This window comes from Xyrauchen texanus, chromosome 8 (assembly GCF_025860055.1).
Source record: "Xyrauchen texanus isolate HMW12.3.18 chromosome 8, RBS_HiC_50CHRs, whole genome shotgun sequence".
Taxonomy (NCBI): Eukaryota; Metazoa; Chordata; class Actinopteri; order Cypriniformes; family Catostomidae; genus Xyrauchen; species Xyrauchen texanus.
In genome coordinates this window covers 34019338-34034818 of record NC_068283.1, presented here as the reverse complement: position 1 = coordinate 34034818, position 15481 = coordinate 34019338, and the positions used below count along the sequence as shown (strand labels likewise).

Below are 15481 nucleotides of genomic sequence, written 5' to 3'. Positions count from 1 at the left end.
ATAAATGAAAATGTAGTATGTTAAGTTTACATTTGGTATATTTAGAAACTGTCATCTTTTTGCACTACTGTGTAACTGGTCGGCACTGCACTGTCTCAATGTGCCTATTGTCCTGCTAATTTTTAGTAATTAATTGTTCTGTCCGATACTTTTTGCACACATTTGCATGTGCACTTTATATAGGTATGTTATTTAGTCTGTGTAGTCTCATGTGGTTCTGTGTTTGTCCTATGTTATTTTATGTAGCACCATGATCCTGGAGGAACTTTGTCTCGTTTCACTGTGTACTGTACTAACTGTATATGGTTGAATGACAATAAAAACCACTTATTAATTTAGGCTATGTTAATTTCAGCACAGACAAGTAAAATTGTATTATTAAAAACCTTGTATTAATCTTCCAAATGGACACGGTTATTGACCGATACAGCAGTATTTAATAATCGGTCTACCTGCCTCAGTCCACTTCTGTTCATTTTAATAAAAATGCCACACATGAGGCTAAAGTGATTTTTTTTTTTTACAGTTGAATTAGAGATTTGATTAGTTGAAATGACTGTTTGAACTGATATATGGACAAGAATCAAACTAACTTTACCCTTTTTTTAATGTATTTATTTCACTCAAACACTTTAACATCACTATTAATGTTTTATACTCATAAAAGGATGAATTTCTCTCATGTTACTTAATTTATGCTGAATTTGTTGACAATATAAAATTATGTCATGAAAAATTCAATATCACTCAGCTTAACTTGAAACCAAATAGAGCTCAGCACTCCCCCTTCCCCTGTTGCTCATGGTGAGGTGGAATTCCTCGCTATCTTGCCGTACCTGATAGAACTCACTAATCGCCGTGGAGACGGAGCTGATCGGCTGGTGTCGTAGTTGTGATTAGACTGTGTGTGTGTGTGTGAGAGAGAGTGTGTGTGTGTGTGTGAGAGAGAGAGTGAGTTCACACACTCACGTAATGTGGACTTAGACAGATCTGACACCATATCCAGTCTTATCAGACAGAGGAAGGTCTGAGGTGCCATCTTTTTCTGGGTTAATCAGCCAGTGAGTTCTGCAATTGCAGCACAAGGCACAAAAAGTGTTTGTAAGATTTTTAGTTAAGTCATGTACAGAACTTGCCAGGCAGCACTGCATTGATACTCCTCAAACATAAAAACAAACCCCTGATCCCAAGTATTAATCTTCAACTAAATTCCAATTTATTCAGCCTGTACCACTTAATTTACAGACTCCATTCCAGCTTAACTGTCACTGGCCCACTGGTGGGCCATTTGGCGTTTTAAAATTTACTGCACTATTTACATTCAAATCATATTATAATCTTGATAAACGATATATTGTTGATCCAAAAATCTTTAGTTGTTGTGGAGTTTTAAGGAGTTGTGACCTTTATTAGGTGACACTGCTTCAATAACTGGCATGATGAGACTAATTTGTAGTGTTTGGCACTGAAAAGTTGTTAATAGTTGTGAATAGTTGTATTTAATTATGTAGTTGTTTAAAATGTTGTCTTCATATGCGTTTTGAATGGTATTTCTGAAATTAGTTTTGTTGATATCACATACTGTAAATTTAACTACACCACCACCACAAAAAAAAAACCTAGCCTTCATAAATATCATCATTTTATAGTATCATTTTCAAATTTATTTAAGGACATGGTCAGACAAGTGGCTTCGGCTCCACTGTGTTTTTTTATGTCATTTCCTGCCCTCTTTCATAGATTCTTGTATTGGAGTCTTTCATAAAAAAAAAGAGAGAGCTACTCTATTTTTATAGGACACTAAAGAAGAAATACTGTAGAATTTTTATTTATTCTGACTGTCGTACATCAAAGTCTTATTTGTCAACTTAAAAAAAAAATACTATATATACTTTTTATATTAGTTGACTCAGATCAACCAATGGAGTTTTGTAGCCATCTTCTGGCCATTTTCTAGTACTGCGTCCAAACAAATCGTTACTGACGGCTCATATTAAAACTTTAAGAATTTTTAAGAATGAAAAATTTAGTGCAGTGTATTTTTATTGAAATCTACTGCTGTAACTTTTTTAAATTATTATTATAATTTTTTTTATTCTAATTTAACTTCCACAATAAATTTCCAAGTGTCTTCTTTAAAAGAATTTAGGTCTGTACTCCCAAGAATTATGACTATTTCAATTTGAGTATTTAATTTTTTGGCCTATGCTCAAAAAGGGTGACAGTTAACAAGTTTAGAAAATTAAGAATTACAGTACTGTGCAAATATATTAGGCACATAAGATGTTTCACAAAAGCATTTATCTTAGGATGGTTATTTATATCTTCAGCTTTAGTGCGTCAATAGGAAATGTAAATGTTAGACTCCCAAACATTTCTTTTGCAATTAGAATAGAATAGAAGAATGATGCAACAGATGTTATGGCCTCCACAAAGCTCCCCACTGAACATCGTGTAAGTCTGAGATTACGTTATGAGACAGAAGCAATTGAGGCAAATTCTCCAAGAAGCTTGGCACATCCTGTCTGCCACCAACCTAGAAAAACTGTGTCCAGGTGTACCTAGGAGAATTGGAGCTGTTTTAAAGGCGAAGGTGGTCACACCGAATATTTATTTTAGCTTTTTTATATTTACTGGACTTTGTATGACATTAAGTGAAAATGAAAACTATTTATGGCATTTATGACACTTTTCACAAGTGCCTACAACTTTTGCACAGTATTGTATATAAATCTCCCCTTGACTTATATTGATAAAATGTTTGTTCAAAATTTGACAATGAAGGCATAATTGTAATAATTACTAATTGAATTGCGGTTGGTCTTTCTTGCATCTATTTGCTACTAAATTGTGACTGTGTTTATTCTGGCATGTAGCCAACTGAAAACTAGATGTGTTCGGAGTAGCAGCAAAGTGACTGATGCCTAATTTTATTTAACCTAAAGTAATTTGCAACCAAAGCATACAATGTAAATTTACTTAAAACATTTAACATTATTCTTTTGCATCCTTGCAAGTACTAGTATTGAAATATCAGTAAATGCCAATATATTTCTTGATGTTGATCACTCACTATTCCTCCATAGGGCTGTCAAATTAAAATTAGAATATTTGTTGAATTTAAGAAAGATATGCTCATTTGAATGCTAAAACTGTGCATTAGAATTTTGGATGTGTACCAAGCAAAAGGTAAATTAGATGGTTGCAAAAGTGTTCAGTGTGAGCAGCCCATTACAGTAGATTGAGGTCTTTGGCTGTTGTGTCTTGCTCTCTCAGATTAAGCAGTGGGTTTGTCTGTAAAGGAGTTGAAGTTGGAAATGTGTGTCTCGAGATCCTCACATAGTGTTCCTTTCTGCTGTGTTCAGTCTCTTTGAATAGCCACCAGGGATCATGAGCTGCTTTACCACTGAGTTCAGCCGAATACCAGTGTTGTCTGGGAATAATTCTACCCTTACACACAGCTGCAATTAATGAAAAACACTGTGGTATACAGCTGTTATTATGAAGTTTGAGTCTGTGGTATTATATACTGTGGCACCAGTGCAAGTGTAACACCATGTTAACACAGAACTGCCTATTGAAGCGTTTCCCCTCATTTTACTTTTGACTTAAAATGTGAGAATATGAAAACTTTTTATTTTTTATTTTATGTCCTTAAGTTTAAAATGTATTACTTTAAAATGTATTAATTTGACTAAGGAAATAGCGTCAAAAGAAAAAATCTGCTGACTTTATAATTTAAATGTAATTAGAATTTAGAAAATTAAGGTAAAAATTTGAATTTAGTTTTTCTGCCCAACTGACAGCCCTATTCCTCAGAGAGCCTTAAAATTCTGTATTTTATTTTAAGCCTACAATATGCTTATAAGAAGTGGGATTAAACCTGGCTTTATTGTGACCATGTTTGTTTTGTGTGTTTAAAAAACCTCTCTCTTTCATACAGCACGTTCCCCAGTTTTCAGCGCTATGTTTGAACACGAGATGGAGGAGAGTAAAAAGGTGAGGTTTTTTGTCTCCCTCTTCCATTGGTTTTCTCTCATTAAATTTCAAAAGCTGTGACAAAACTCCTGTCCTTTTACACTTGTCAAAATCACAGAGCCACTCAGACAGTTTTATGTGCACCACTAGTTGTTCTTCATGCAAGTGTTCTTCTAATGTCTCAATTCTACTCTGTTTATTAGTGAACTCTCAGTAGGACTCAAATCCAACCTATCTATCAAGGGCTTAATTTTCAGTCTAGACATGCTTGTGTGTGGTCTCACCTCATTTATAGAGCTGTTCAACTGTACCAATTTCCTCTTTTGGTAAATTATCAAAATAAATCATTATTTGCCATTTTCTTGTTAGTTCTTTTTGTGACAATCATATTAGACCTGTTTTTGCCTACTTTTACCATTAATGCATACAGCATAAACATTAGTTGGAAGGGTGGAAACTTTGTAATGTGTCTGTCCGGAGTCATTACACTGATGCACAGACCACAAACACACATACAACATTGATTCCATAAGTGATGGGGAACAGAGCTCTTAACAGTATTTGTTGGACAAAACAGGCCCAGACTGGACTTGTGACAGAAATAGTCTTTTTCAGCCTTAGTAATGTGCATTTAAATACAACAGAAGCATGCCAAGTCTTAACTATCATCACCATAACGGTGAATAAGACAGTCTGCCATTTGATAAATATTGTAGAGGATCAGAGTTTAAGAGATTTAATGCCCATTGCAATGAATTGGCAAACTGTGGGTGGGGGGTGTTGGTGGACTAGTTCTTTCAATTAGTCAACCTCCCACTTTTTCCAAGTTTAATGTTACTTAAATTTGTGCTATTTTAGTGCATTTCTATCTGTATTAATGGGAAGGCTTAGTCTTTAATTAATATTGTTACATATTATTTTGCTTTCTGAAGAAGGAAGTAAATGCATTTTGATGGGAAAAGAACTGTATTAGCAGTCGCCAGTAAGGAACTGAAGTTATCTTTTTAAGGAACTGAATGCATTAATGCATTTTCTCCAAAGACATTTTTGGAGAAAGCAAATCTATTACAAATCTGTTAAATAAAGAACAAAAATACAGTATATTATGTACAGTGCAATGTATGTAATGGCAGAAGTGGATATGTTGGATAATATAAATAGGCTTAACTGTGTATTGCACATAATTATTGCTCAATGGGGCAATTTAACTGTTCATGAGATGGATCGCCAGAGGGAAAAAACTGTTCCTGTTGGCAACAGTTCAAAAAGGTAGTGGGCTGGGTGAGTGGGGTCCAGAGTGATTTTACCAGCCTTTTTCCTCACTCTGGAAGTGTATAGTTCTTGAAGGGGGCAACCAATAATCCTCTCAGCAGTCCGAACTATCCTCTGTATTCTTCTGATGTCTGATTTCATTGCTGCACCAAACCAGACAGTTATTGAAGTGCAGTGGACAGACTCAATGACTGCTGTGTAGAACTATATCAACAGTGCCTGTGGCAGGTTGAACTTCCTCAGCTGGCGAAGGAAGTACAACCTCTGATGGGCCTTTTTCACAAATGGAGTCAATGTGTGTCTCCCACTTCAGGTCCTGTGAGATGGTAGTGCCCAGGAACCTGAATGACTCCACTGCTGCCACAGTGCTGTTTAGAATGGTAAGGGAGTCAGTGTTGGGGTGTTCCTCCTAAAGTCCACAATCATCTCCACCGTTTTGAGTGTGTTCAGCTCCAGGTTGTTTTGACTGCGCCAGACAGCCAGCCGTTCAACCTCCTTTCTCGGAGTTTGAGTCTGATGACAGTGGTGTCATCTGCAAACTTCAGGAGCTTGACAGAGGGATCCTTGGTGGTGCAGTCATTGGTGTAGAGGGAGAAGAGTAGTGGGGAGAGCACACATCCATGGCGCACCAGTGCTGAAGGTACAGGTGGTGGAAGTGAATTTCCCCTGCCTCACAAGCTGCTGCCGGTCCGTCAGAAAGCTGGTAATCCACTGACAGATAGACGTGGGAACAGGGAGTTGGTTTAACTTAGTCTGGAGAATAGCTGGGATGATTGTGTTGAAAGCCGAACCGAAGTCCACAAAAAGGATCCTTGCATATGTCCCTGGTTTGTCCAGATGTTGCAGGACATGATGCAATCCCATCTTGACTGCATCATCCACAGACCTGTTTGCTCGATAAGCATATTGAAGGGGATCTAGAAAGGATCCAGTGATGTCCTTCAGGTGGGCCAACACCAGTCTCTCAAATGACTTCATGACCACAGATGTCAGGGCGACAGGTCTGTAGTCATTAAGCCTTGTGATTTTTGGTTTCTTAGGGACAGGGATAATAATTGACCGTTTGAAGCAGCATGGGACTTCACACTGCTTCAGTGATCTATTGAAGATCTGTGTGAAGATGGGGGCCAGTTGGTTAGCACAGGAACGAAGGCACGCTGGTGAGATGCCATCTGGGCCTGAAGCCTTCCTTGACCTTAGCTTCTGAAAGACATCGTCTTTACAGATCTTGAATGCAGGTTGTGTAGCAGGAGGGGGGAGGAGGGAGTAGCAGGAGGTGTTGATGTTTGTGTGAAGTGAAGGTCCGAGTGCGTGTGGGGTGTGAAATTGGACCTTTCGAATCTGCAGTAGAACACATTCAGGTCATCAGCCAGTCGTTGGTCCACCACCAGGTTTGGGGGTAGGAGTCCTGTAATTAGTAAGTTGTTTCAGGCCACTTCACACTTATGCAGGGTCATTAGCTGAAAACTGGGGGGGGCAAAAGTTGTTGTTGGGTGTGTTGAGCCAAATCCATTTTGTGGTCCGTTCTGCATAACGCTGCGGCTCATTTTAGCGCTTGGTTCTCCCTATGGCCAGTCCACCCCTGAATGGCCCCAAAGTGCGTCAGCCCACTGGGAAAATGCCAGGTCCAGCCCTGAATTCTGCATACTGTCTTAAAAATGCAATGCTCATGGTGCAAGACGCTGAAAAAACAGTGACAACACAAGGCCCAAAGATTTCTGTCTGGCATATGTTTACATAGACCAACAATTTAAAAATAGCACAGATGGAATGGACGAATGCGTCCTGTGTGGACGATCCCTTGCACTTCCAATTTCACAATTCCTGCTTTTTGTCTGTGCATCTATGATATTCCTGTGTTTACCATCTACTGATCCAGTATTCCTCTGCCCTCCTCCTGTCTCTCTCTCCACATCCCCCTTTCCCGGAGTTTCATCATGCAATGTTTTTGGGACAAGATGTGCTTGCGTTCGAGGTTTGTGGAGCAGAGAGATTTCCTGTTGTTCCTTTCGCTTGTGCCGCTTATTAGCTCTGTGAGAATCCATGCAAATTTATGAGACACAGTTTAGCTTGTGTTTGTTTGTATGTGGTTAATAGATGAACGAGGGATCTTGGGGCTCAGTTTGTGTATGAGCACGTGTGAAAGTGAGTGCAGCCACATGTACTGTAGGAAAGTTAAGTGCATGAGATGTGCACGTGTGTGTCAGGTTTGGATGATTGTGTCCGTAGAATATCGATGGCTTTGATGCTCCAATTTGTAAAATCATAAGAGAAAATGCCTCATCAGAGGAGAGATATAATAAACAAATAGAAAAAAACAAGCAAAGTTGCCCTTTTTCAATGCATGTAAAGTAGGGGTGTCAAACTCAAAAGCCCGTGCCACATCAGCGTTGTGTGTGCCATCAAAGGGGCAGTTGAAAATGTGGCACTGGCATGTGATTTGACACCCATTGTCACCCATTCAATTAATAATAATATTGCATATTTTTGTGCATTGAAATTCACATTTACAGTAAGCATTGATTTTGTATTTGGGATGCAGATGTAAATTATGATTTTAACTGTAACATCTGTGGAAAAAATTAACATCTAATTTATTTAGGGCTAAATTGAAAGATTCTGACCAAGTTGAGTCTCCTTTACAGATTCCTTTCATCATTGTCCTACTTAAAGTCATCTCTTGGAATGTACAGTTTGAAGGCAATGAAAATCAGTTACATTTTCCTACAGTCATTAGAGTTGAACAGATTTTAAACAGAAGTAAAAACTGACTGCTTGGTCCACTATAATTATGAAAATTTACCATAGTTCTTCCATACTATCCATAGTTTTATATATGGTATTTGTAAGAAGACCAAATGTAAAATCTTGCATAACTACTCACTACCATAGGTAGGAACTTGGTTAGTTTTTCTATAAAAAACGAATGCATTTTTGTATTGAAAAAACAGTCTAAACACCATAGTTAAAACAGTTAGTGTTACTACAGTAAATTCAAGGTAAAATTGTTGTAAGATTTGTGGATTAAAAAGCCTTCTAATTGATGTCATGGCACAGCTTTCTCCTGTTTTCGTTGTCAGTGCTGTTTAGAACATCAGGGATGTTTGATATGGTTTTAAACTAATTTAATCACAGAGATATTTGGAGTTTTGAATTTGCAACAGAGAATTCTGTGCCGCATTCAAATGGGTTTCATGATTCGTGGTGTGCTTATCAAGAGCACTGTTCCTGTGCTGATAAGGATTTATCAAGGTAATGGCTAGCACTGTTGATAATGATCTGCACAGTTGTGACTGGACTATGAGTAAATGCACCTGCTCTGTTTCATTACACTTTTGGAGAGAGTAAAATGTGCTTAACGAAAGGTACGATGACAGGGGAAATCGCTGACAAACTGATTTCTCAATGACGCGTTCTGTTCACCTGCCATTTGACATTCTAAATTAGCTTACAGACCACATGAAATGAGGTGGCAGGCCGTATTTGGCCCGTGGTTCTTGAGTTTGACACCTGTTAAATAAAGGAAAACCTGTTGGATACTTGTGATGTTGGAGCCGTTAAAATAGAATGTGATTTGTGGATGAAACCGCACAAAATTTAATAGAAGGCACATAATTGGTTGTAACTCATATACACACTCGCTAATATAAACACTCAATAAACTTGCTAATTTAAGTATGCTTAGCCCCCACATTCACCTGATTGACTATTGTTTTCATTCATCCGCTAAGCTGCATATCAAAAGTTGTAATATTTTTAACTTGACAAGGCATTTTAAAAACGTGGTTTTTAAAGGCGCAAGATGCAAAAAAAAGTTGTGGAATGGAATATAAAAGCGTGTTCTGTTTGAACTGCCCCTGAGAGCATTTTTACTCAAGAGCTTTTGCAGCAGAGCTGAATCTTTTGATGTCAGAGATTAGTTTGAATTGTTGATTTGAAGCTGTTTAACACACTTTAAAAAAATTGAAAAATTGTCCTCATAGAGCAGCTCTCATTCTCTATGTGTCTTGTGATGCATCTGCATACAGGCGCTAGTAAATTAAGTTTTGCTTGTAAATCCAAATAAATTATCATTAAAGTAAACTTTACTTTAATGGTACTACCATTTTATTAGGTACCTAGCTACAGTGGGAAATAATTTCAGCTAGTGTTAACGGTAGTACTCGTGTTGATGCAAAGATCCCTTAGTTCAAAGCCAAAAAACACAACATGAAAAGAGACCTGCAGAGGTGAAACTATTTCAGACAAAAGCAGTTGAACCAAGTGCAAAAATATCCTAAGATGTGATTGTTGCCCCCACCCTTCAGCTGCACAGACTTTGATTTACTGTAATAGCCTTTGATAAATTGTTTGGTTTTGAGTGAACCTTCATTTGACCTTAGTGTGTGTCTATATACATGGGTGTGGAAGAGTTCATTGCAGTGGCTGCATTAATTGGTTTAGCTCTGATGGACGGGCTGGGATGGAAAAGCCATTGTTGTACAAACGACAAAGAGCTCCTGCTCTGGCAGCCTTGGGCAGAAAACACTCATTCTGGAACATTGATCAGGGCTGGAACAGAAGCAGGGAATATGGCTTTTTTTTTAGCTGTATTTTAATGTGCTTTTTGGAGTCACTCTGTCCTTTTGCGTGTGTATATGTGCTCTGACTCATTTGGTGGAGGTCAGTGGTTTCATGAGTTGGGTATAGGTTGCTTAGGGAAGAACAGACCGTAGGAGCTGTGGAGTGGAAAGGACAGACTCCAGCACAACCTTGTGCAATTAGAAGTCTTTCAAAACCCACATAAACAGCTCTAAACTCATAGAAGCATAACTGCCACAGAGCCAGTTACATTTACAGTTACAGAGGGGGGTGGGGGGGCAGGGTGCCCACACAGACAAGCTATTACCCTGAACTCCACCAGCCATCTCATCACCCACAAAAACAACCCCCCAATATCTAATAATAAAAGTGGTTACAAAGATGGTGGAGAGGCCTTGGTCTAACAAGGTCTACTCTGCATAAATGTATGTCTTCACTGGAGATGACAGCTTGAGGTGTTCTCTGCACTGGAAGCATCAAGGCTGCACATTACCTCACCATGTTTACTAACAACAGAACAATCAGCTGTAAATGTGAGGCTAGACTTTAGCAACAGTAAAAATGTGTGAATGACTTTGCATCCCACTTTATTTTAAAGAGAAATCTATTGGCAAACAGGTCATTGAGAAATAAGGTTGTCCAAGATGGTAAAAATGAGCAATATTTAAGAAATCTTTTTTAAAACACGTTTCAAGTTTGTTTCAAGTGTAAAGTGTAAAACATTTATAGCATTTTTAATGGCTAATGGCAGTGTATTCAATGTGTATTTAGGGTACATAGAAAGTATTTTAATTATTATAACCATTAATTATTTTTTTTTTAAAGAATTCATTATGTATTTATTTTTTGTGCAAAAATGCTATAAATGTTTTAAAAAAAATTAAATGAATGATTTTCAAGTGGTGTATCCACCAAGAAAAAGTTTCTTAATAAATACTTTATTTGCACCTTGAATACATGTCAAAAGTAAACTTAATCGTTAATTAAAAAAACAGTCTTTAAAAAAAATGTCCAATGTAATATATACTGTGTGTGTGTGTATATATATATATATATATATATATATATATATATATATATATATATATATATATATATATATATATATAATATTGAGACACTTTCTTATATTATTGGCTATTTTAAAGAAGGACCAGCCTTCCAATACATCCTGCCCACTTTTCTGTTTTAATAGGAAATATGTTTAGACTTAAAAGAACTGCATTGTCAAACCATTTAATGGGATCTTTAATTCATGTAAATGTGATTTGTTTATTTGAGTTCATCACTCACATTGCAGGCAGTTTGGCAGTTGTCAGTTTTGTTGATCATAACATGTGAGTACACCCCTCACATTTTTGTAAATATTTGATTATATCTTTTCGTGTGACAACACTGAAGAAATGACACTTTGCTACAATGTAAAGTAGTGAGAGTACAGCTTGTATAACAGTGTAAATTTGCTGTCCCCTCAAAATAACTCAACACACAGCCATTCATGTCTAACCCACTGGCAACAAAAATGAGTACACCCCTAAGTCAAAATGTTCAAATTGGGCCCAATTAGCCATTTCCCCTCACCGGTGTCATGTGACTCGTTAATGTTACAAGGTCTCAGGTGTGAATGGGGTGCAGGTGTGTTAAATTGTGTCATCGCTCTCACACTCCCTCATACTGGTCACTGGAAGTTCAACATGGCACCTCATGGCAAAGAACTCTCTGAGGATCTGAAAAAAAATATTGTTGCTCTACATAAAGATGGCCTAGGCTATAAGAAGATTGCCAAGACCCTGACACTGAGCTGCAGCACGGTGGAAAAGACCATACAGCGGTTTAACAGGACAGGTTCCACTCAGAACAGGCCTCGCCATGGTCGACCATAGAAGTTGAGTGCACGTGCTCAGTCATATCCAGAGGTTGTCTTTGGGAAATAGACGTATGAGTGCTGCCAGCATTGCTGCAGAGGTTGAAGGGGGTTAGCCTGTCAGTACTCAGACCATATGCCGCACACTGCATCAAATTGGTCTGCATGGCTGTCATCCCAGAATGAAGCCTCTTCTAAAGATGATGCACAAGAAAGCCCTCAAACAGTTTGCTGAAGACAAGCAGACTAAGGACATGGATTACTGGATCCATGTCCTGTGGTCTGATGAGACCAAGATAAACTTATTTGGTTCAGATGGTGTCAAGCGTGTGTGGCAGAAACCAGGTGAGGAGTACAAAGACAATTGTGTCTTGCCTACAGTCAAGCATGGTGGTGGGAGTGTCATGGTCTGAGGCTGCATGAGTGCTGCCGGCACTGGGGAGCTTCATTGAGGGAACCATGAATGCCAACATGTGCTGTGACATACTGAAGCAGCGCATGATCCCCTCCCTTCGGAGACTGGGCCGCAGGGCAGTATTCCAGCATGTGAACGACCCCAAACACACTTCCAAGACGACCACTGCCTTGCTAAAGAAGCTGAGGGTGAAGGTGATGGACTGGCCAAGCATGTCTCCAGACCTAAACCCTATTGAGCATCTGTGGGGCATCCTCAAACAGAAGGTGGAGGAGCACATGGTCTCTAACATCCACCAGCTCCGTGATGTTGTCATGGAGGAGTGAAAGAGGACTCCAGTGGCAACCTATGAAGCTCTGGTGACCTCCATGCCCAAGAGGGTTAAAGCAGTGCTGGAAAATAATGGTGGCCACACAAAATATTGACACTTTGGGCCCAATTTGGACATTTTGACTTAGGGGTGTACTCACTTTTGTTGCCAGCGGTTTAGACATTAATGGCTGTGTGTTGAGTTATTTTGAGGGGACAGCAAATTTACACTGTTATACAAGCTGTACACTCACTACTTTACATTGCAGAAAAGTGTCATATCTTCAGTGTTGTCACATGAAAATATATAATCAAATATTTTCAAAAATGTGAGGGGTGGACTCACTTGTGAGATACTGTATATAGATGGCATGTAGTAACTGAATGGGAGTTGAGGGTTTTCTGATGTTCTCAGAGACTTTGTGATTGACCTGGTTCTGCTGTTATTTGTTGTCTAGAACCGAGTGGAGATCAATGATGTGGAGGCTGAGGTCTTCAAAGAGATGATGTTCTTCATCTACACTGGAAAAGCACCCAACCTGGACAAGATGGCCGATGACCTGCTTGCTGCTGCTGACAAGGTACAGTTGAAGTCAGAAGTTTACATACACCTTAGCCAAGTACAATTAAACTTTGTATTCCTGACATTTAATCATGGAAAACGTTCACATACGAAGAAAAAGACCTTTAATGTATCCCTTTAGAAAAATCCTGAATTCCAACAAATGCTAAAGGCTGAAATCAATGTTTACATGGAGACTAGCTGGTCCTCAGTGTCATCTGTGTGCGTGGCTTGGGAGGCACTTAAGGCTGTTCTTAGGGGCCAGATCATACAGTATGCCTCATTCCCAAAAAAATCCAAAGCACAAGAATGCGTGGAAATGGAAGGGAATATTAATAGGGCAGAAGCAGAGCTTAAGCACCGAATGTCATCTAGTGGCATCAGAGAACTGACCCGATTGAAATATAAATATAATACTATTTTGTCACGGAAGGATTTTTTTGGGGACAAGGCAGGGAGCTTTTGGCTTGATATGTAAAACAGAAAGAGTCCCTTTTCCTCAGTGAAATCTGCTGGTGGTTAAATATTTACCTCCGCCATTGATATTAATAATGCTTTTAAAGAATTCTATCTTGATCTTTGTAGTTCCACTTCTTCGTCTACTGATGAAGATATTATAAACTCTGTGGAACCATTAGAACTCCCTAAACTGACAATAAAATAATTCTCTTGATTCTGAGATAACCTTGGAGGAGCTTGGCAAGGTAATTAAAGCCTTGCCTACAGGCTAGGCTCCAGGTTCAGATGGCTTTGCCATTTAATTTTTTAGATGTTATGCTACAGAAGTTGCTCCACTTTTACTAGAAGTTTATATGGAATCGTTAAAGAATGGAAAGCTTCCACCAACCGTGACACAAGGCCGGATTAGTCTGATTCTTAAAAAAGACAAAGATCCAAGCGAGTGTTAGAGTTACCTTCCAATTTCCCTGATCCAGCTAAATGTAAAAATATTGTCAGAAATCTTGGCTAACCGATTACGTAAAGTTATGACATCTCTTATACATATTGCTCAGGTGGGGTTTATTTATGGCCGTAGCTCATCTGATAACATTAGGCATTTCATCAATATTATGCGGCCAGTGGCGAATGTTCAGACCCCGGTTGCTCCCATCTCACTTTATTCCGAAAAGGTCTTTGATGGTAGATGGTAGAATGGGGTTATCTTTTTAAGATTTTATAAATATATGGGTTCGGGAATACTTTTATTGGATGGATTAAGTTACTTTATAGACATTTTATAGTGGAGGTACAAACAAATTGATTAATTTCAGATTATTTTACTTTGGATAGAGGCACCTGACAGGATTGCCCTCGTTCCCCATTATTGTTCTGTCTTGCTCTGGAACCATTTGCAGCCACGATAAGAAAGGCCTTATGCAATTCAAGATTTTACATCAATTCTGTTGGACACCCTTAATATTGTATAGGCTTGGTCTTAAAGAAACACCCACCTGCTGGCGATGCCAATCAGAAGATGGAGACACAGCCCATGTTTTTTGGTGGTGTGTTAAGATCCAAGAATTTTGGTTGAAGGTTTGGTGATTGATTTGGGTAATAAACACATACAAAATTGGGTTCTGACCAGTGTAATGAACGCCAGACATTATTTTAAGGGGATGGAGGTCGGCTGGAGCTCCCCCTCTTCAGGAGTGGTGCACGGAGATGGGGAGGGTGGTGGTTTCTGAGGAAGTGTCATTTAGAAGACTGGGTAACTTAGATTTGTTTGTTCGGAAATGGGGCAATTATTTTGAATTTTTGGAGGGCTCTCGGGGAGGGGCAGTGGAGAGAGAAGTTTAGTTTTAAATCTTTATGATGTCATATTTTTTATACATTTTTATTATTGGGTATGTATAATCATTTGTGACCACAGGGATGTTGTTAAGGTCAGGGTGGTGTTGGGGATTGGGAGGGGGAGGGGTATTAGTGTATGGAATGCTTTTAATCTCATTATTATTAATGAATGCACACACAAATATGCATGTACTAGATAAATGTTGTGAATGTATTTTACTAACAACAAACAAATGCCATTTGATTTGAATCTGTGGAATTCGGGATTGAATGATTGTGCAGCGATTTGTACAAATACAGACATATTTGCAAATAAACGTGTTCTGTTCTACATTAATAAATCAAAAATTGCTCATGCAAAAATGAATCCGTGCATTTGTGGATCAGAAGACAAGCGTGCATTTATTGACATCTTGTTCGAATCGATCGTGTTCGGTTCATTTGGATTTTGAGACTTCCTTTTCGCAGTTTACAGCATTCCACCCACACATACACACACACAACTAACGAACAAGCCAGTGCTATTCATTAACGTGAACACGATTCGTAAATGTGTGTCACTATGCAATGAAACAAATGCTTTTTAACCGGTGTCTGTAGAATTAAGAATTACATAAATGTGCAGCAATTTGTACAAATAAACTCATGTTTGTGAGTATAAATGTTCTGCTTTGTATTAAAGTGTGACAATTTCCACGTGCAAAAAGGA

General features: G+C 38.5%; 1 protein-coding gene across 1 annotated transcript in view; it reads left to right on the top strand.

Moving 5' to 3' along the window:
• Positions 1 to 15481, top strand: part of LOC127647954 (speckle-type POZ protein) — a 149380-nt gene that overhangs the window by 124407 nt on the left and 9492 nt on the right. Inside the window, exons 8-9 of the mRNA XM_052132488.1 lie at positions 3944 to 3999; positions 12878 to 13000. Coding sequence (XP_051988448.1) covers positions 3944 to 3999; positions 12878 to 13000 — 179 coding nt within the window. The remainder of the gene's footprint in view (positions 1 to 3943; positions 4000 to 12877; positions 13001 to 15481) is intronic.